This window comes from Protopterus annectens, chromosome 2.part1 (genome assembly GCF_019279795.1).
Source record: "Protopterus annectens isolate FY-2018-M chromosome 2.part1, PAN1.0, whole genome shotgun sequence".
Taxonomy (NCBI): Eukaryota; Metazoa; Chordata; order Ceratodontiformes; family Protopteridae; genus Protopterus; species Protopterus annectens.
Window position 1 is genome coordinate 1,809,298,097 of NC_056729.1, and position 17,832 is coordinate 1,809,315,928.

Genomic DNA, 17,832 nt, shown 5'->3' on the forward strand with positions numbered 1-17,832 from the left:
TCTTGAACAGTGTTGTAGAGGTGCTCTGTTTCACATGAATTGGTTGCCTGTTCCAAAGACATGGCAATCGCTGGGAGATAAATTTGTCCCTTCAGCATTTCCTATGTAAGTCGCAGGCCATATTTAAGTCCCTGGAACAGGTAGCCCTAGACCCATTTGATTTACGGATTTACAGTAAATTCATTAGGTTTGGGTCTTGGGTTGCTCTGTAAGCCAGACATAAGTTTCCCCTAAGAAGTCTATATAATATGGAGTATAGTGACATGGATTTTAGATGGTCCGGGTAAGGCACATGATGGAAGCTCTTGATCTTCTTTGTTAGCAACCTCTGAGGTTTCACTAATTGCTGTAGGTTCTTAGTACGGTCCATACCGAATGGGGCATTATACTCAATTATAGGCTAGATAAGTGCAGAGTACCGGGGGGTTATAACTTCTTTTGCTCTCAAGGCGATTCCTTTACTTATCAAGTGAGCTACATGGATAGCTTTCCTTATAATGGTAGACATGTGATGGTCAAAGTTAAGGTCGCGGTCAACCTGTGATCCCAGGTCCCTTACCACTTCATGGGCACTTAGCCTATTTTTGTTGTTTTGATAGTGTGAAGGGACATTGTTTGTGCTGAAGGGAATGATGATGCGTTTCTTTGCATTCAGCTTGACAATGTGACCAATACACCAGTTGGTCTTTATGAGATCATCCTGGAGTATACTGACATTATTTGGGGATTCAATGATTGCACCTTGTTCGCAGTTATCTGCAAACTTGGTCAGCCAAAACCCCTTAGTTTTGACCGGAACCTCTGAGAAGTATATAACAAACAGTAGAGGGCCCAGCACAGACCCTTGTAGCACCCTGCTAGTAACAGGTCTTCTGGTTAATGTGGAGTCACCCACTTTGATAGTGTGTGTCCAGTTTGTGAGCCAGTTGGCAACCTGTCTTACAATGAAGGGATTTACATTCAGTTTGCTAAGTTATCGGTAATGCTTGAATATGGGATTGTGTCAAAAGACTTTGCCAAGTGGAGTTGAGATGAGCGTTGAGTGCCAGTGCTTATAGATTTAATAGAATTCAGTATTGTGTAAACATTGAAGTTAGTAGACTTTAGTAATATTTAGCATAATCTGCCCCAATAAGGCACCCTTATTAGTCTGCACCAACAAAACATCATAAGTAGTATTCTAACTCCAGTACACCACCTCAGTACATAAAAGTGCATTATAGTACCTTTTGGAAAGTCTGCAATCCCAGGTAACTACATCATCAGTCATCTGGATAGCCCACATTCTGCATGTCAGTAGTCATCTTAAGCTTAAAGCTTCTGTTGTGCACGTGGTGAGAAAAGGAACATAGGAACATTATTTCCTGAGGACATGCTGATCACTGGCAAGCCTAATAACTGCTTCATAGGTGCCAGTTTGGAATTTGTGCTTATATTTTGCTCCTGGTGAGAGAAGGTGCAGAGTGCATAGATTCCTGAGTCTTAGAAAAGGCTACAACAAGCCTCCTACAGACCTTTACATAATCTGGGACAAGACTATGGATAACCAGACAGGGTGGCCTGCTTCTCATCTTGGGCTTGGTGCTTATGTTTTGCTTCTGGTGAGAGAAGAAGCAAAGTATCGTTGTATCTCAGCAGGGTGAAGGCGTGGTGAGACCGACACTAGTAGTAGTCAGACAGTAGCCATTCAGGTGACTCCCATCGTTTCATTCTTGACAAGCTAATTCTTTCTTTTCAGTAAGCACTGCTTGATTTACCAGCTTAAGAATGTCTGCCTAAATACTTTATCCATAAATCATCAGGCTCTACTTATTTTCCCTGCAGGTGTTTGGCAGTGTCATGTATAGCCACATACACCTCGAGTTGACATTTTCCCTGTAAAAGCACCATTGAAATTTCACCAGTATCTAGCTGCACACAGGACAACTAGTTTGCAGTGACCAGCACTGTCCCCAGAGTTGCAAACTGGATACTCCTGACATGACTTTATATTCTTACTCCAACTGTCTATTCAATAAAAAAGGTATGTTGCCATGGATATGAATTTTCCAGCTATCTCTGTTACCAGCTTGGTGGATATGGGCATCCTGAGGTAATGTAGAATTTGCCTTATGTTTATTGACAACTAGTTAATTCTCAAACAAACTGATAAGGTATGTGAGAGATGTATTTACACAAATGTCACTGGAGGAAAAGCTGTCATGTAAAAGCAGTCCTGATGTTAGTAATGTTGTCAGTAGTACACACTTTGCACCCATCATGCAGAGGTCAAAGCAGACATATAGACCCACATATGCTGAGGCAGTTAAGTGTAACCTTCACAAACTCCAAAAACTTCCTAGACGAAGTACACATAACAAACACACTGAGCAACCCCGAATGCATTCTTTCAAAACAACACCTGGAGCCCCTACATCTAAGCCCATAAGGCAGGCCACCACAGAATCCAATATTCTAGTTATTGGAGACTCCGTTGTGAAACACACCGATGTCCCTATCATCAGGATGAGTAAGAATAAGATCACAGCCATGATCCGCCACATTACACATGCACTCATTTCATTGGATCACAAGTACCAGTATGGCTCAGTCACAGTCCATGTGGGTGTAAATGACGTGAGACATACCTCCGTAGACTATGTGAAGAGAAACAGCATGGAGCTCTCGGAATATGTGTCCCCGACTGGTATGAGCCTAACATTGAACAGCATTTTACCTTCTGCAAGAGTGATACTACAATATGAACAAAAGATGACTGACATTAATAATTGGCTTAATTTCTGGTGTCATTCTAAGGGGTTGCAGTGTTTGTAATCATGGAAGGAGATGGTCAACAGACCACGCTGCTTTGCCAGGGGTGGTCTGCACCTCTCCCCTCTAGGCTTTTGAATATTAGCTAAAACATTGTCCTCCCCCATAGTGCCTTTTTTAGGCAATGCCAGACTGAAAGTACTTCCGGAATAGCAAATCAAAACCAAGAAAATTGCCAACTGAAAGTACTTCCGACATAGTAAATCAAAACCATGAAAATCTAAAAATATTACTGCTCAGTGCTAGGAGTCTAAACAAAAAACTCCACTCTCTAAAAGCGGTCTTCACCCTAAAGAATGCTGACATCTGCGTGCGCAGTCATTGAGACATGGTTTAAAGCTGCAGAGAGCACACCGACAGTGTGAAGTTATAATGCCTTCCACACATTTAGACCAGCTACTACACAGACAGGGACTAAAAGTGGAGGTGTCTCGATTTACATAAAAATAAACATAACCTCATGGCTGGTCAAACAGGACAATGCACTTGAGATTCTCCACATTCAAATCACCACAGGCAAAATCTAATACCACCTCCTTGCAACCTATAGGTCTCCCTGGACCATATTGTCAATATACCAACAAGGGGTACAACCATACTGGATCTGATCCTCATTAATATGGGAGAGTGCCGCACACCCCCTAGTGTATTGTCTTCTGTGGTAAGGTCAGACTACAAAATGGTCTCCTTTGAAGTAAAAATAAAGTCTGGAACCACAGCTAACTGTGGAATATTCAGGAACTACTCTAAGGCTAACTTTCTACTATTAAGTGATAACCTGGCAAAATTTCAAGCACCCCATAAACCCTGAGAACACTGCTGCCTATGCAGAACTGTTCACAGAAACTCTATACAGGCATGCTAATAGTTGCATAGAGGCAGCAGTACCCACCAGGAAAAAGTACAGAACTAACTCAATAAACAAGCCACCCTGGTGGAATCACAACATCAATAGGCTATACAACAGTAGGAAGAAAACTGTGGCAAAAATTAGGAGGTGTAGCACCCAGCAGGATAAAAGCACTCTCATCAAACTAAACAAACAACTCAGAGCACACATAGTCTACCAAAGCCAAATGTGAGGTAAATTTGGCCTCCCAGGCCAAGGACATCTACAAGGTATTCTTTAGCTATGTCTACAGCCTCAAAGGCAGTGCACAATTGTGTGCAGAGCTCATTGTAAACGGAGCCACCTGTACTGAGCCAGAAGATGTAGCAAACTGACTGGCTGACAAATTAATCTCCAACTTTGCCCCTCTCTCCCTCTCAACCTTCCCTTAGGAAATACCATCAAATATCACTCCCCCTGCTTTCACTTGGGCACAGGTCCTTAATGCTCTCTCTAAGGCCAAGAACACTGCATCAGTGGGCCCAGACAATATCCCAGGATGCTTTCTAAATAGCATGAAACATGATCTGTCAGGCCATCTGGAATTGCTATTTATCTGTAGCCTTCAAACAGGCTCCATGCCTCATGAATGGAGAACAGCAACAGTCATCCCTCGGCACAAAGGTGGGCCATCTACAGGCCCTGGAAACTACAGAACCATAAGTCTGACTAGTCACATATGGAAAGCCATGGAAAGAATTGTCATGGAAATGATGAGTAATGACATAGGAAACCTCCAGACACTGGACCCAACCCAGTTTGGTTTCATCAAGTGCAGGTCATGCCTACTCAGTCTGGTGGACTTGTTTGAGAACATGACAAAGCAATGGATGAGGGCAAAATGGTTCACATTACCTTATTTTTGCGGTGTGCTCTTAAGTGTTCAATTGCTTTTATTCTGGTGCATTTATTACTGCTTGTTAGTAGCCTAATTAAAATGATCTGTTATTCTAAGCATTTTAGCTTTGGTCTTAACACTTTGTGCTTCAGGCCACTCACTTTACATTTAAGAAGGGTCTTGCGGTCTACACTCTTGTGGACAAACCCTTATCAAAACCCTCTCTCCATAAGTCCACCCAAGCATTCAGAACACTTATATCTGGACAATTCCCATCACTTTATCCTGGCACCCTGATCGACATGGGCATACTGAGACAGTGTAGCAACTGCCTTATTTTTACTGACAACCCTCTTCTCCTAGCACATAATTCTTCCACCTGCAAGAAATGCATGTACATCAGTAACTTGGAGTCCATGCTCTCTTGCGCCACAGTCAGTAATCCTGACAAAGAGGATATTGCCAGCACAAATACCACACCACTCACATCAAACAGCCAAGCACAACACACACACCTATTCAAAGATAGTCAATAAAAACTTACCTAAACAGCAGAGACCTCCAAAACACACACTCAAACATTCCACACACAACACCAAACACATCACACACAGCAGACAACACACCAGTGTCTCCCAAACACAGCCCATAAGGCAAAACAATAAACAATCACAGCCCACAAGGCATAACAATAAACCAAACACACTAGTCATTGGTGACTCAGTTGTGAGACACACAGATGTCCCCCTCACCAGGCTCGACAAGGACAAGGTCACAGTCAGTTGCCTGTCTGGTGCCAGAATCCGCCACATCATGCAAGCACTAAAGTCTCTGCACAAGTACGTCTCTGTCATTGTACATGTTGGTGTGAATGAATTGAGACGTACCTCCCTGGACTATATGAAGAGAGACATGATTGAACTCTGGGTTTGTGCTCCAGGCAGATATGACCCCAGCCCTAAGCAGCATTCTACCTTCACCAAGAATGATACCACAATACCAACAAAAAATAATTGACTTCAACAATTGGCTTAGTTTCTGGTGTCATTCCAAGGGGATCCAGTATCTGTCTGCCTGGGATGACATGGTCGACAGGCCTCGATGCTTTGCCAGAGATAGCCTTCACTTGTCACCACTGGGTTTCCAAATCCTGGCCAAGGCTCAAGCCTCCCCCATTTTGCCTTTTTTAGGCATGTCCTAAAGACAAACCTTCCAACTTAAAAAATCTGTCAAAAAGCAAAGTGAAGGTCATGCTGCTTAACACTATGAGCCCTAACCTGGAAATGGACTCACTGGATGCCCTCCTATCACTGGAAGATGCTGATGTTTGTGCAGTCATGGAAACTTGGTTCAAGGCTCTGGAGGGCACCCCTCCCTTACCAGGTTATACCTCATTCCACACATTCTGATGCCAAAATGAGGTCAGGAAGACTAAGGGTGGGTGGTGTCTGTATCTTCATTAAGGACAGGCACACTTCCAGACTGGTTTGCCAGCATGACGCACTGGAACTACATCAGGTACAACTGACAGTTGGCAAGACATCCATCCAAGTTATAGCTAGCTATAGACCCCCCCCCTCCATGACTCGGGATACCCACTCCTCTTACCTGGATCTACTTGACTCTATCAGGGTACCTCCTAACACCCTGATCCATGGTGACTTCAACTATCCCATCATAGACCAGGTGGACTATTCTTGCACTAATGCACTCTGTCAACAATTCCTTGACTTCATCAATTCTAATGCACTAGACCAGCTCGTCTCATCCCCCACAAGGGTAGATAACATTCTGGACTTGGTTCTTACCAACATGGGGGGGCTGCTGCACCACTCCCGTAGTATGTTCTTCCCAGGTGAGATCAGATCATCAGACTGTCTTATTCTAAGTTTCTCCCCCCCCCCCAACCACCACCCCCCCCCCCCCTAGCCATAGTCAAGCTAAAATACTTCCCAAAAGCTGACTACAATCTCCTAAGGGAGAGTATCTGGCTTCACACCACTGCTCCCCTCAGAGGATGCAGACAGCTAAGCTGAACAGTATGCCAATGCAGTATACAAGCATCTGTACAACTGCATGGACTCAGACATACCCAATAGAACTAAAACCTGCTCCTCAAGGAAACACAAACCTGTTTGGTGGACATCCTCTATCAACAGGCTTTACAACAAAAGGAAGAAACTGTTGTCCAAGGGTAAAAGGGAACAAATTCCAAATTGGAAAAACTCCCACCTTAGCCTTGACAAGCAAATTAGATCACTAATGAAAACCTCCAAGGTCAATTATGAATTGAAACTATCCTCCATAACAAAGGGAAACCATAAAGTCTTCTTCAGTTATGTCAGAAATCTCCATGGCAAAGCCCAGGTTTGTTCCGAATTAGTACTTAACAGTATCACTTACACTGATCCTGTTGACTTAGCCAACCTGCTACCAGGTAGTTTCAGCGCAAACTTCACCACCCTGTCCCTCCCAAAGGCCCTTCTGACATCCCCAATACTTGTCCCGCACCTCACATCTCCATAGATCAAGTGTTACAGGCCCTATCCAAGGCAATGAACACAGCTTCCATGGGACTTGATAGAATCCCAGGATGTATTCTGCACCATCTCCAGCAAGAACTGGCTTCGCCATTGAGCACCCTATTCAACCACAGCCTAAGTACTGGCTTCATTCCAGCAGAGTGGAGAACTGCCACTGTCATCCCATTGCACAAAGGTGGCTGCAGTACTGACCATAGAAACTATCACCCCATTAGCTTGACAAGTCCGATCTGTAAAGTCATGGGAGTATTATTATGGATCTCATAAACAAGGACATAGGCAATCTCCAAGCACTTGACCCCACCCATTTCGGATTCGTCAAGGGCAGATATTGCCTGTTGAACCTGTTTGACTTCTTTGAGACTGTCACCAAGGCCCTGGATGAGGGAAACTCAGTACATACAGCTTACCTTGACTTGGCCAAGGCCTTTGACACAATCCCCCACTTGGGCATCATCGAAAAGCTAACACAACTTGGCATAAATCCCTGTCTTATCGGGTGGGTGGTCAACTGGCTCACCGACAGGACCCTCAAAGTCAAAATAGGCACCTCCACCTCCGATAGCAGACCTATCACTAGTGGAGTTCCCCGGGGGTCTGTCCTGGGACCCCTACTGTTTGGCATGTATTTCTCAGAGGTTCAGAAAAAGACAAAAGGCTTGTGACTGACTAAGTATGCGGACTGTAAGTTGGGTGCTGTCACTGACTCCCCAAATGATGTTAACATACTGCAAGAGGGTCTCACAGCTACACGTAACTGGTTCCAAGGTCATGGCCTCAAGTTAAATGCAAAAAAATGCATCATCATACCATTCGGCAAAAACACAGCCCCTACTGATTACCACATCAAAGGCAACCCCCTAAGCACACAACCTATGGCGAGAGACCTGGACTCTCAGGTTAATAATAACCTCACATTCAACCATCGTGTAGCAGCAGTGGTCAGAAAAGCCTTTTACTTGGTTCATCTCATAAGTAAAGAGATTTTTTTTCCAGAAAATAGGAGGTTATTGCCTCTCTATACTCCTCCCTCATTAGACCAGTAATTGAGTATCACACCCCATTTGGAATGTACCTCTCCAAACATCTGCACCAACTGGAAAGGCCACTGAAATACCTCACAAAGAGAATCCATGGTCTCCAACACCTGTCCTATGCAGACAGGCTCAAATCACTATCACTCTACTCGGTATCGTACAGATTGCTCAGGGTGATCTGTGTTTTGTCTATAAGGCAATCTCTTACCCTGCCGTACTAGAGATGCTTCATATCCGTAAGTCTAACTCCTCATGCACTACCCGCTCAAAAGGCCTGAATCTAATATGCAACATCAACAAAACCTGCTGGAGAGACAGGTTTGTCTCCCAGAGGCTGACGCGTCTCTGAAATAGACTTCCCATACACGTCAAAGAGAACACCTCGCTGTCCCACTTCAAGCTCAACCTTGGTGAGTGGATGGGAAACCACAGATTTGTCCCAGGGGTTCCACCTGTGTCCTTTATTGACAGGGGTGACAGGTGTTGACTAAGGTTTCTTTTTGGGGATAAACTCTTGGCTAGGCTTGCAAGGGCCCCAGGGCCATTAGCCTAGTAACCTCCTATGAGCCTATGATCCTGTGTCACCTGGTGGATAGCCAGCTGGCTCACAGACAGGACCCAGAAAGTTAAGATTGGGGAGTTCACCTCTACAAAAAGGCCAGTCACAAGCAGAGTCCCTCGGGGATCGGTCTTGGGACTGCTCCTTTGTCATGTACTTCTCTGAAGTCACTAACATCGCCGTCCTCTGGCTGACTAAATTTGCAGATGATTGCAAACTAGGAGCTGTCATTGAATCAACCACTGACACAAATGTTCTCAAGGAGGGCTAACACAGGCAAACAACTGGTGCCAGAGCTGTAGACTAAAACTAAATGTCAGGACATGCATAATAGTATCCTTCAGGAAGTCATCCACCCCTGGAAACTGTCATATTGCCAATACATCTCTAAGAGTTGACCCAGTAGTCAGGGACTTGGGGACAAACATAGACAGTAGTCTAGCCTTTGACTGTTAAATGTCAACTGTAGTGAGGAAATTATTCCATGCTGTGCAACTTATAAACAAAGGTATGGCATATAGGTCCAAAGACGTCATTGTTCCACTGTATTCGGCATTCATTAGACCTATCATTGAGTACAATGCCCCCTTTGGTATGTACCTAACCAGGCATATCCAACAATTGAAATGTCCACAGAGGTTCCTCACTAAAATAATACAGGGTGCTAGTAACATATCCTATGCAGACCGCCTCAAGGCCCTATCTCTGCATTCTGTCTCCTTCAGACTGTTGAGGGGAGATCTATGCTTGGCATACAAGGCATTGTCAGACCCCACTCTGATGGACCTCCTGCATATCTGCAAAACAAACAGAACCAGAATTACCTGTACTGAAGACTCAGACTTTAACTGTGATATAAATAGGACTTGCTTGAGAGATAGGTATGTATCACAGAGACTACACCTTCTCTGGACCAGACTCCCCATCCATGTGAAGCAGAGTTTCTCCCTAACCCAATTCAAGTGTAACTTGGACAATTAGATGGGTAACAGGAAATTCATCCTTGGTTTGGCACCTATGTCTCTCATGGACACAGGCAGCCTGTAAATGTTTCATCTCCCAGTCCTCTACTTGTAAGTGTGCACTTCCCAAGCCCCTGCTTACACTTATCAAGGGTATCAGAACTTGTCAGAGATTTGGGATGCATGGCTAGGCTTAAAAGGGCCTTTGTGGATGTTAGTCTAGTACACGCCTATGACCCTGTGAACCGTAACCTGTTTAGGTCGCATGGTCTAGGGTTAAAGTGTGGTTCCACTGAGTGGTGCAACAATGAATAATTTGAAGTCCTCACACATTCTTTTTTGTGATGTTGCCTTCTTCATCTCCACTTATTTTCTGTGCGTCCTAATGTGCTTAATCACTAATTTAAAATGCACAGGTTATTTATTATAACATGCAGCAGACAAATATGCATGTATTTTTGTTTGTATACATTAAGCCGAGGAATTCCACGATGGTTACATGTTTAACAAGAAATATGGTGCATTAGTCTAAAGGGTCTTACTGTGTCATTAAAGAATCAAAGTGCTCCCCTTCTGATATTTCACTTCATCTGTGACTTGCTTGAATAAAAATGAAATAGCTGTTTTGTTTGTTGAGAAAGAGAGGTTCTTGCTTCAGTTACTACGTTGATCCTGTGATGCAGTCATTTCCACTACACCACAGGTAGTATGATAATCTTTGTATATTGTGAACGTTATTATGAAAGTTTTCAGTTTCCAGTCAGAAAGCATCTGATGATAAAAAAAGTTACCTAAGAATGTAATTAGAAACTCATCTTACTTCTTTCTGATGCTTTGCTTTTTATGCAGTTAATTGGTAGTTTTCTGTGATGTTATAGTGATCCAAACTCAATTCCTATATGGAAGAAAAGATTAAAAAAATGTTAAGAGCATTATATACATTGTTGTAAAACATGTATATTGTTTGTACTTAATTTAATGTGCATGTTGTTTTTTTATGTAGATTTGATATTATTTTAATGTTACATTACTTATATTAAAGATATTATGTTATTGATTAACTTACTGGTGCTTTCTTATGTAGAACTTTAGTACACTATGTTACAACCGTTAAGAATTTTACTATCTAAGAAAAAACTGTACATGTCTGCTTTGTCATTTAGCTTTACAACTCAAGTTTATACAGGTGCTAGGAAGAAGTCTCACATTGATGTAAGCACGTGACTACTTATGTTTTGTGTCCGTAGTCTCATCAGCGACAGCACAACAAAGACAAACCGTACAAATGTCCGAACTGTTATCGTGCATACTCTGACTCAGCCTCTCTCCAGATTCACCTGTCTGCGCACGCTATAAAGCATGCCAAGGCCTACTGCTGTAGCATGTGTGGGAGAGCTTATACTTCGGTGAGTACTTTGAGATACTCAAGCATCTAGCCATCATTGGAGTTTTGTTTTAATGACCAATATCATGCTGTTTATATACAGTAATCTACTGTAGGAAGAGGCCGTGGATGGCACTCAACCTTTAGCATAGCCTGTCTCTCTCACATTTATTTTAAGAAAACCTCTAGTGACACATATATAGTTAATCACAAGGAAACTCTTTTCTTTGGGGGGGCCTTTCTTGGAGAAAAAAAAAAGCAAGGTTTTAAATTAGTACTTTACTGATACGTAATATACCTTTAATATATAAAACTCATTTTGGAAATTAAAGGAGTGTTACTGATGTGTAATGCATGATGTCAGAAAGCTCATGTCTTCTCTTCATTGTGATTTCAGTCACAACCTTCAGCTAAGTAGTCTGCATTTTATTTACAATTTAGACACTATGAAGGACAAAAAAAAAAAACACTGAACATATGTGGCTAAAGAGAAGCCTTGAAAACTGCCAAGGTTGAGATCCATACCGCTGTGATCTCAGTACTCTGCCTGTCTTCAAGGGACTTGGGTTCAGTTCCCATTTTGTTACGTATTTCAATTTTGCACCATCTGTATTGACTTGTTTGAAGTGTACTGAGAAGTCCTTTTGATCACATCTTGTATGTATTGCAGCAAGTTACCTTAATTAGTGTGTGGTAGCTGCATTCAATATTTCTGCACTAATTAGCAGTTTACAAGTGTTAGATTTAATCTTGAATATAGACTGCTGTTTTAGTAATTTGATGTCTTCATTATTTAAAATGCAAACATTTTATATGTAACCACAAAATATGTCGCTTTCTTTTTGAAGTTTCACACTTCTTTGTAGTGGTGCTTTTATGTGTAATCATTTATTGTCCTACTACCTGGGAATATATTGATCACAGTGGACCCTTTTCAGTCATCTCTTGAGCAGTACAAAATGGCAGCGTATTATTATTATTATTTTTTTTAATTTCTTTCACATATTTCTTAACTGGGTAGTTAGTGTAGATTGTAGGCCTCTTTCAGTTACAACCAGTGCCACTAGCAAATAAACATGGAAATCATGTTTAAACAGTTGTTGAGGTATGCTATCATGTTATAAGTTAGCATTGTGACCTGATTTTTACAGAAATGATGCTGTGATGTTTTTAAGACATGCACATGAAGTCAGTGCATAGTAATATATCACGAAAATCCTTTGTTTAGTGCAGTGTGGTACATTCGGATATAATTTAAATGTAACTGTCAGCCACTATCAGTAACAGTAATGAGAAGAGACATTTTTAAAAGCAGCGGTTAGACTACTGGTGAATAACAAAGTAGTGTATATATTCCAAGTGTGGTCAGTAAGTTAGTAGATCAGTGGTGTAAATGAATGGGGTCTGACCTGTTGCCACAGCATCTCATATCCAAGCAGTAAGTACAACAGTAGAGGATGAACAGGGGTGTGTTTCCACTGCATTTTTTTTGGTGGGTGTGGGCATAGTGCAGCTGCTTGGGGTCTATGTGGGTAATGGCTGGGTATAGGTTTAACAATATAGGTAGATGGACATTCATTTTGACCTGCCATGGAGATGTTCATCGTGTTTCAGTGTTGCAGTCATTACAATTGGGTTATCCTGCTGGCAGGCTACCCGCAGTCAGCCTGAATTCCAAAGTCTATGTCCGGCGTCGGTTGCTGTCGCCTCCTCCTCCCTGACATCAGTGCGCCAGGGGTATAAAAGATGCAGCTGACGCCATTTTCTTCAGTCATTCTTGCCTCTCGGTGCCCGAAGCAAAAGCAGTTCACAAGTGCCAGTCGGCCGACTCCTGAGATTTTCAAATTCGAATTTCAGATCCGAAGTCATCATTAAAGCTAAGTACCCTGTTGGGGAAACTTTTTTCTTGCTCCAGACCGATGTCAGAAAAAGGTAATAATTGTATTCCTTGTGGGAAGCAAATACTTCATAAGGATTTTCATTCTTACTGTATTCCTTGCCTGGGCCCTGACCATAACGTTGCTAGTTGTCGATTTTGTGCTAGATTTAACCAACGCACTATTAAGCGTCGGTACGATTTTGCATTCCATTACTTTGGCAGAAGATTCAATTATATAATGCCATCGGAACAGCCGACTACCGGAGTTTATAAAAAGCACAAGGAAAAAGAAAAGGACAGGCATCCGAGATCCAAAACCGACAACGAGGCTTCTGCTAGGCCTGTCGCCAGTTCTCAGTGAGGCGCTTTCGCAGCCCCTGATGCCCGCTACCTCAGAGCCACAGGCTGCTTCCGACTCCCACATGGAGCCGACTAGGTCGCTGGAAACTCAAGGTATTGGACATTCGGAAATTATTCCCTCAGATGGGTCCGGAGCTGCTGAGCAGGCATCGGCTTCTGAGGATGTTTTCAGGCCTACACAGTTATATGTGAAACCTACTTCAGCTTCAAAGGCAAAGACTAAAGCATCTCTTAAGACAAAGAAACAAGTACAGCATTCTCCTGGACAATCCTCCATGCCTAAAAAACAGATGCTTAAAATGGCCGAAGACCTAATTACTTTGATCAGGGGTTCCCATCCATCCCCTGATAAGAGGCCTAGGCAAGAGTTAGAATACGAATCTTCAGACCAGGTTTCCATTTCCTCTGATTCCTCCTCTGAACAGGAATACTCTATTCCTCCTTATGAGGATTCTGATGCTGAAGAATCTATCCCTTCAGCCTCTCCTCCTGAGGATTATTCTTTTGGGGCGACACTGCATACTATGAGGGAGCATTTCCACTGGGAGAGCCAAGATTACTCTGAATCCAAGAAAAGGCTCAGAGACTTCCTTTTATTGCCTCAGCACAGGCCTCTTGCTATCCTACCTGTTTTAGACATTGTAGACAATGTTTTCTCAGAGTCCAGTCTATCTCCAGACTCTCTTCCACCAGCCCCTGTTAAGCCAGACAGATACTATAGGGTTCCAGATTCACATAAATTCCTTTATAAAAACCCTACTGCTGACCCAGAAACCATCTCTCAGGGTCCCAAAGGGGTCAAGGCTTCCACTGCAAAAAACCCTATCCCCTCTGATAGGGATTCTAGGGCCCTGGACAGATTGGGTAAAAAGATTTATACTTATGCTACCTTGGCTGTAAGAGCTTTAAATTGCCAATTTCATATGCTTAAATATCAGCAATATTTTATGTCACTGCTTAAACAGAAAAGGTTAACAAATTCAGAATGTGCAGACAACAAAGAAATGCAGGATTTATTGCATGCAGCTGAACAAGTTGGAAAGCATACTTTGCAATGTGGTTTTGATTCTCTAGAGGCCTCCTGCAGAGCCGATGTTACAGGTTCTGTCATTAGGAGGCATGCTTGGTTAAAAGAACAGAATCTGCCTGATCATGTTAAAGCAAAACTGTTAGATGCTCCATTACAGCGTGATACTTTATTTGGTGTTAACGCAGAAGAGGTGTTGAAGAAAATGGAGGACAAAGCTAAATCTATGCAAACAGTCAAGGATTTCTTGCCGATACAGCCTCCCAGATTTAGCAGGAACTGGCCTACAAAGAATTGGTCCTTTCCAGTGTCAGACAGGCCACAAAGAGGCAGATACTGACACCCCAGAGGCAGATCACAGCCCCAAGGCTCATACAGGCCTAAACAATGGGGTGCTTCTACCTCCAAACGCGGAGAGGAAAAATCACAGCCATACAGGAAACAGTCTCAATGACTTTCCCCTGCCAGCACCAAGCACTTATCTTTTGGCAGCCCCTTTGGGGGGAAAACTAGCACTTCTTTCACAAAATTGGCACATGATCACCCAGGACAAATGGGTCCTAAACATAGTATCACAAGACTACAGGTTCCACTTTCACACCCTGCCAAGGCCAAACGGTATGCCAGACCTGCCACGCAATCAATGGGCAGAGGCACAAAAACAAGTTTCATCCCTCATGGACATGAGGGCCATTCAACAAGTACCAGAGCAAGAGCAGGGACAAGGATTCTATTCAAGACTGTTCTTGGTACCCAGAAAGGACAAAGCCTGGAAACCAATACTGAACCTGTCTATTCTAAACACATACCTGGATATTTCAAAATTCAAAATGTTGACTCTACATCAGCTTCTGCCCATGTTGGGCAAGAAGGCTTGGCTTGTGACTTTAGATCTAAAAGAGGCATACCTGCATGTCCCAATCAGACAAACATGCAGAAGATACCTCAGATTCAAAGCTGGCTCAATGCACTACCAGTTCTCTGCACTGCTCTTTGGCTTATCTACTGCACCCAGGGTCTTCATAAAGTGCCTGGCACCAATAATTGCATACTGCAGACAAAGAGGAATACAAATATATCCTTACTTGGACGACTGCCTCATTTAAGCAGAGAACAAGGACATTCTACTACAGCATCTGGCATTTGTAAAGAGATTACTACCATGCCTAGGGTACACAGTCAACGAACAGAAATCAAAACTAGTACCCTCTCAAGAGATAATATTCCTGGGTGCAAGCTTAAATACAACTGCCCAGATGGCTTATCTCGCGCCAGACAAACGAAGACAACTGACTACCTATTTCAAACTGTTGGCAACAAAGGCCCAGTTATCTGCAAGAAAAATTCTGCAGGCTTTGGGCTTCATGGCATCCTGCATCCTACTAATTCCATATGCAAGACTGTATATGAGGAAACTTCAATGGTACCTAAAAAGTGTTTGGACTCAACATTGCCACAGCCTGGAAGCAATAATTACCCTCATTCCCTGCCTGCAACAGGAGTTTCGATGGTGGGAAAAAGCCTGTCACCACAACATGGGACAGCCATTCACCCTGCCCACAGCCAGGCAGATATTGACAACAGACGCATCAGATTATGCCTGGGAGGCCCATATGGCAAGAAGATGTATTCAGGGCACATGGTCCGCAAGTCAAATGCATCTACATATCAATCAAAAAGAGATGCTAGCTGTTCAGAACGCCCTGACAGCCTTCAAGAACCTACTTCATCCAGGATAACTACTAAGGATGGACAATACTACAGTTATGTGGTACAGAAACAAGCAGGGAGGCACACATTCCTAACCCCTCTGCAAACTAGCCATGAACGTGTGGGACACAGCATTGACTTATCAAGTACATCTGCAAGCACAATTCCTGCCAGGAAGGACAAATACTCTGGCAGACGAACTAAGCAGAAACCTAATGGATCCCCACGAGTGGAAATTGGATCCACAAGTCTTCACCATGATAACAAGGAACTGGGGATGCCCGGACATAGACCTATTTGCCTCCCCTCACAACTACCAGCTACAGAAATTCTGCACAAGGACTTATCACAAGCAAGCATGGAAAGTGGATGCTCTATCTTTCAGCTGGAAAGACCTAACAGTATATGCCTTTACTCCTCTGCCTCTCCTCCCCAAGGTACTCCTCAAGGTCAGACAAGAGAAACCAAAAATGATATTGATTGCCCCAGACTGGCCCCGCCAGCAATGGTACCCAATCCTAAAGAGCTTGTCTCAATGCCTAGCTTGGACATTACCTCAAGTTCCTCACTTATTCACCCAACAAGACAGTCAAATACTGCATAGTCAACTCAGGACCTTAAACCTGGCAGCATGGCGGATAATGTAGCCAATCAAGGCACACCTCTCTCTAAAGCAGTGATGGATGTTATTTTGGAGGCCAGGAGGCCTAGCACCAGAAAATCTTATGCAGAAAAATGGAAGAGTTTCTGTGCTTGGAACCAGGCACAAGGCATTGACACGACTGTTTGAAATATTCCTCAGATTTTGCAATACTTAACTGAGATGCTTGATAAAGGCCTTTCTTTTTCATCAATTAAAATTCATGCCTCTGCCATTTCAGCTCATTATAATACAGATCCACCTATTTTTTCGCGTCCATTACTAAAGCAGTACCTCAGAGGGGCCAAAAACATAAGACCTCCAAGGAGAGCCCCAATACCTGCATGGGACCTCAACTATGTCTTGGAAAAAATTACACTGCCTCCGTTTGAGCCAGCCTCTGCAGCAGATATAAAATTCTTATCCTGGAAAACAGCTCTGCTCCTAGCAATTACCTCCGCTAGACAAGTCTCAGAGTTACAGGCACTTATGGCTGTGGAACCTTTCATCATTTTCCATCCTGACAGGGTTTCTCTGCGGACAAACCCTACATTTATGCCTAAGGTAGTGTCCAGTGTGGCCCTTAACCAAGCAATTAATTTGCCTACCTTTTATCCAAACCCACAGAATAAGGGTGAGAGAATTCTGCATTCTTTGGACATTCACAGGCAACTATACTTTTACTTGGACAGAACCAAAGCTTTCAGAAAGACTGAACAACTTCTAGTGGCATATGCTGCAGGATCACAAGGAAAGCCTATCTCAAAGCAGACTATTTCAAAGTGGATAGGCCACTGCATTCGTTTCTGCTATTCACAGCATGGCAAATCAGTGCCTAAGGGCATTAGGCCACATTCAACCAGAGCAGCAGCCACTTCAGCAGCCTTCCTCAGAGGAGTACCAACCAAAGACATCTTAGAGGCTGCAACTTGGAGTTCAGTGCACACTTTCACAAAGCACTGTCATTTACCTCTCTACTCTAAATCCAGGGCAGGATTTGCCACTGCAGTTCTGCAGGGCCTGATAGCCTCTCCTAATCCTATTTAGCACCAGCCTCCCAACCTTAGCTTTGGGATTCAACCCAATTGTAATGACTGCAACAGTGAAACACGATGAACATAGTACAGTTGTGTACGTACCATAAATGTAGATGTTCGAGTGTATTCACTGTTGCAGTCCAGGTTACCCTCCCA

At 43.2% G+C, this 17,832-nt stretch overlaps 1 protein-coding gene across 12 annotated transcripts in view; it reads left to right on the plus strand.

Moving 5' to 3' along the window:
• Positions 1-17,832, plus strand: part of ZNF362 (zinc finger protein 362) — a 984,218-nt gene that overhangs the window by 892,130 nt on the left and 74,256 nt on the right. For all 12 annotated transcript variants that reach the window (XM_044063254.1, XM_044063249.1, XM_044063257.1 and 9 more), the window contains one exon: positions 10,887-11,045. In XM_044063254.1, the coding sequence (XP_043919189.1) occupies positions 10,887-11,045 (159 nt within the window). The remainder of the gene's footprint in view (positions 1-10,886; positions 11,046-17,832) is intronic.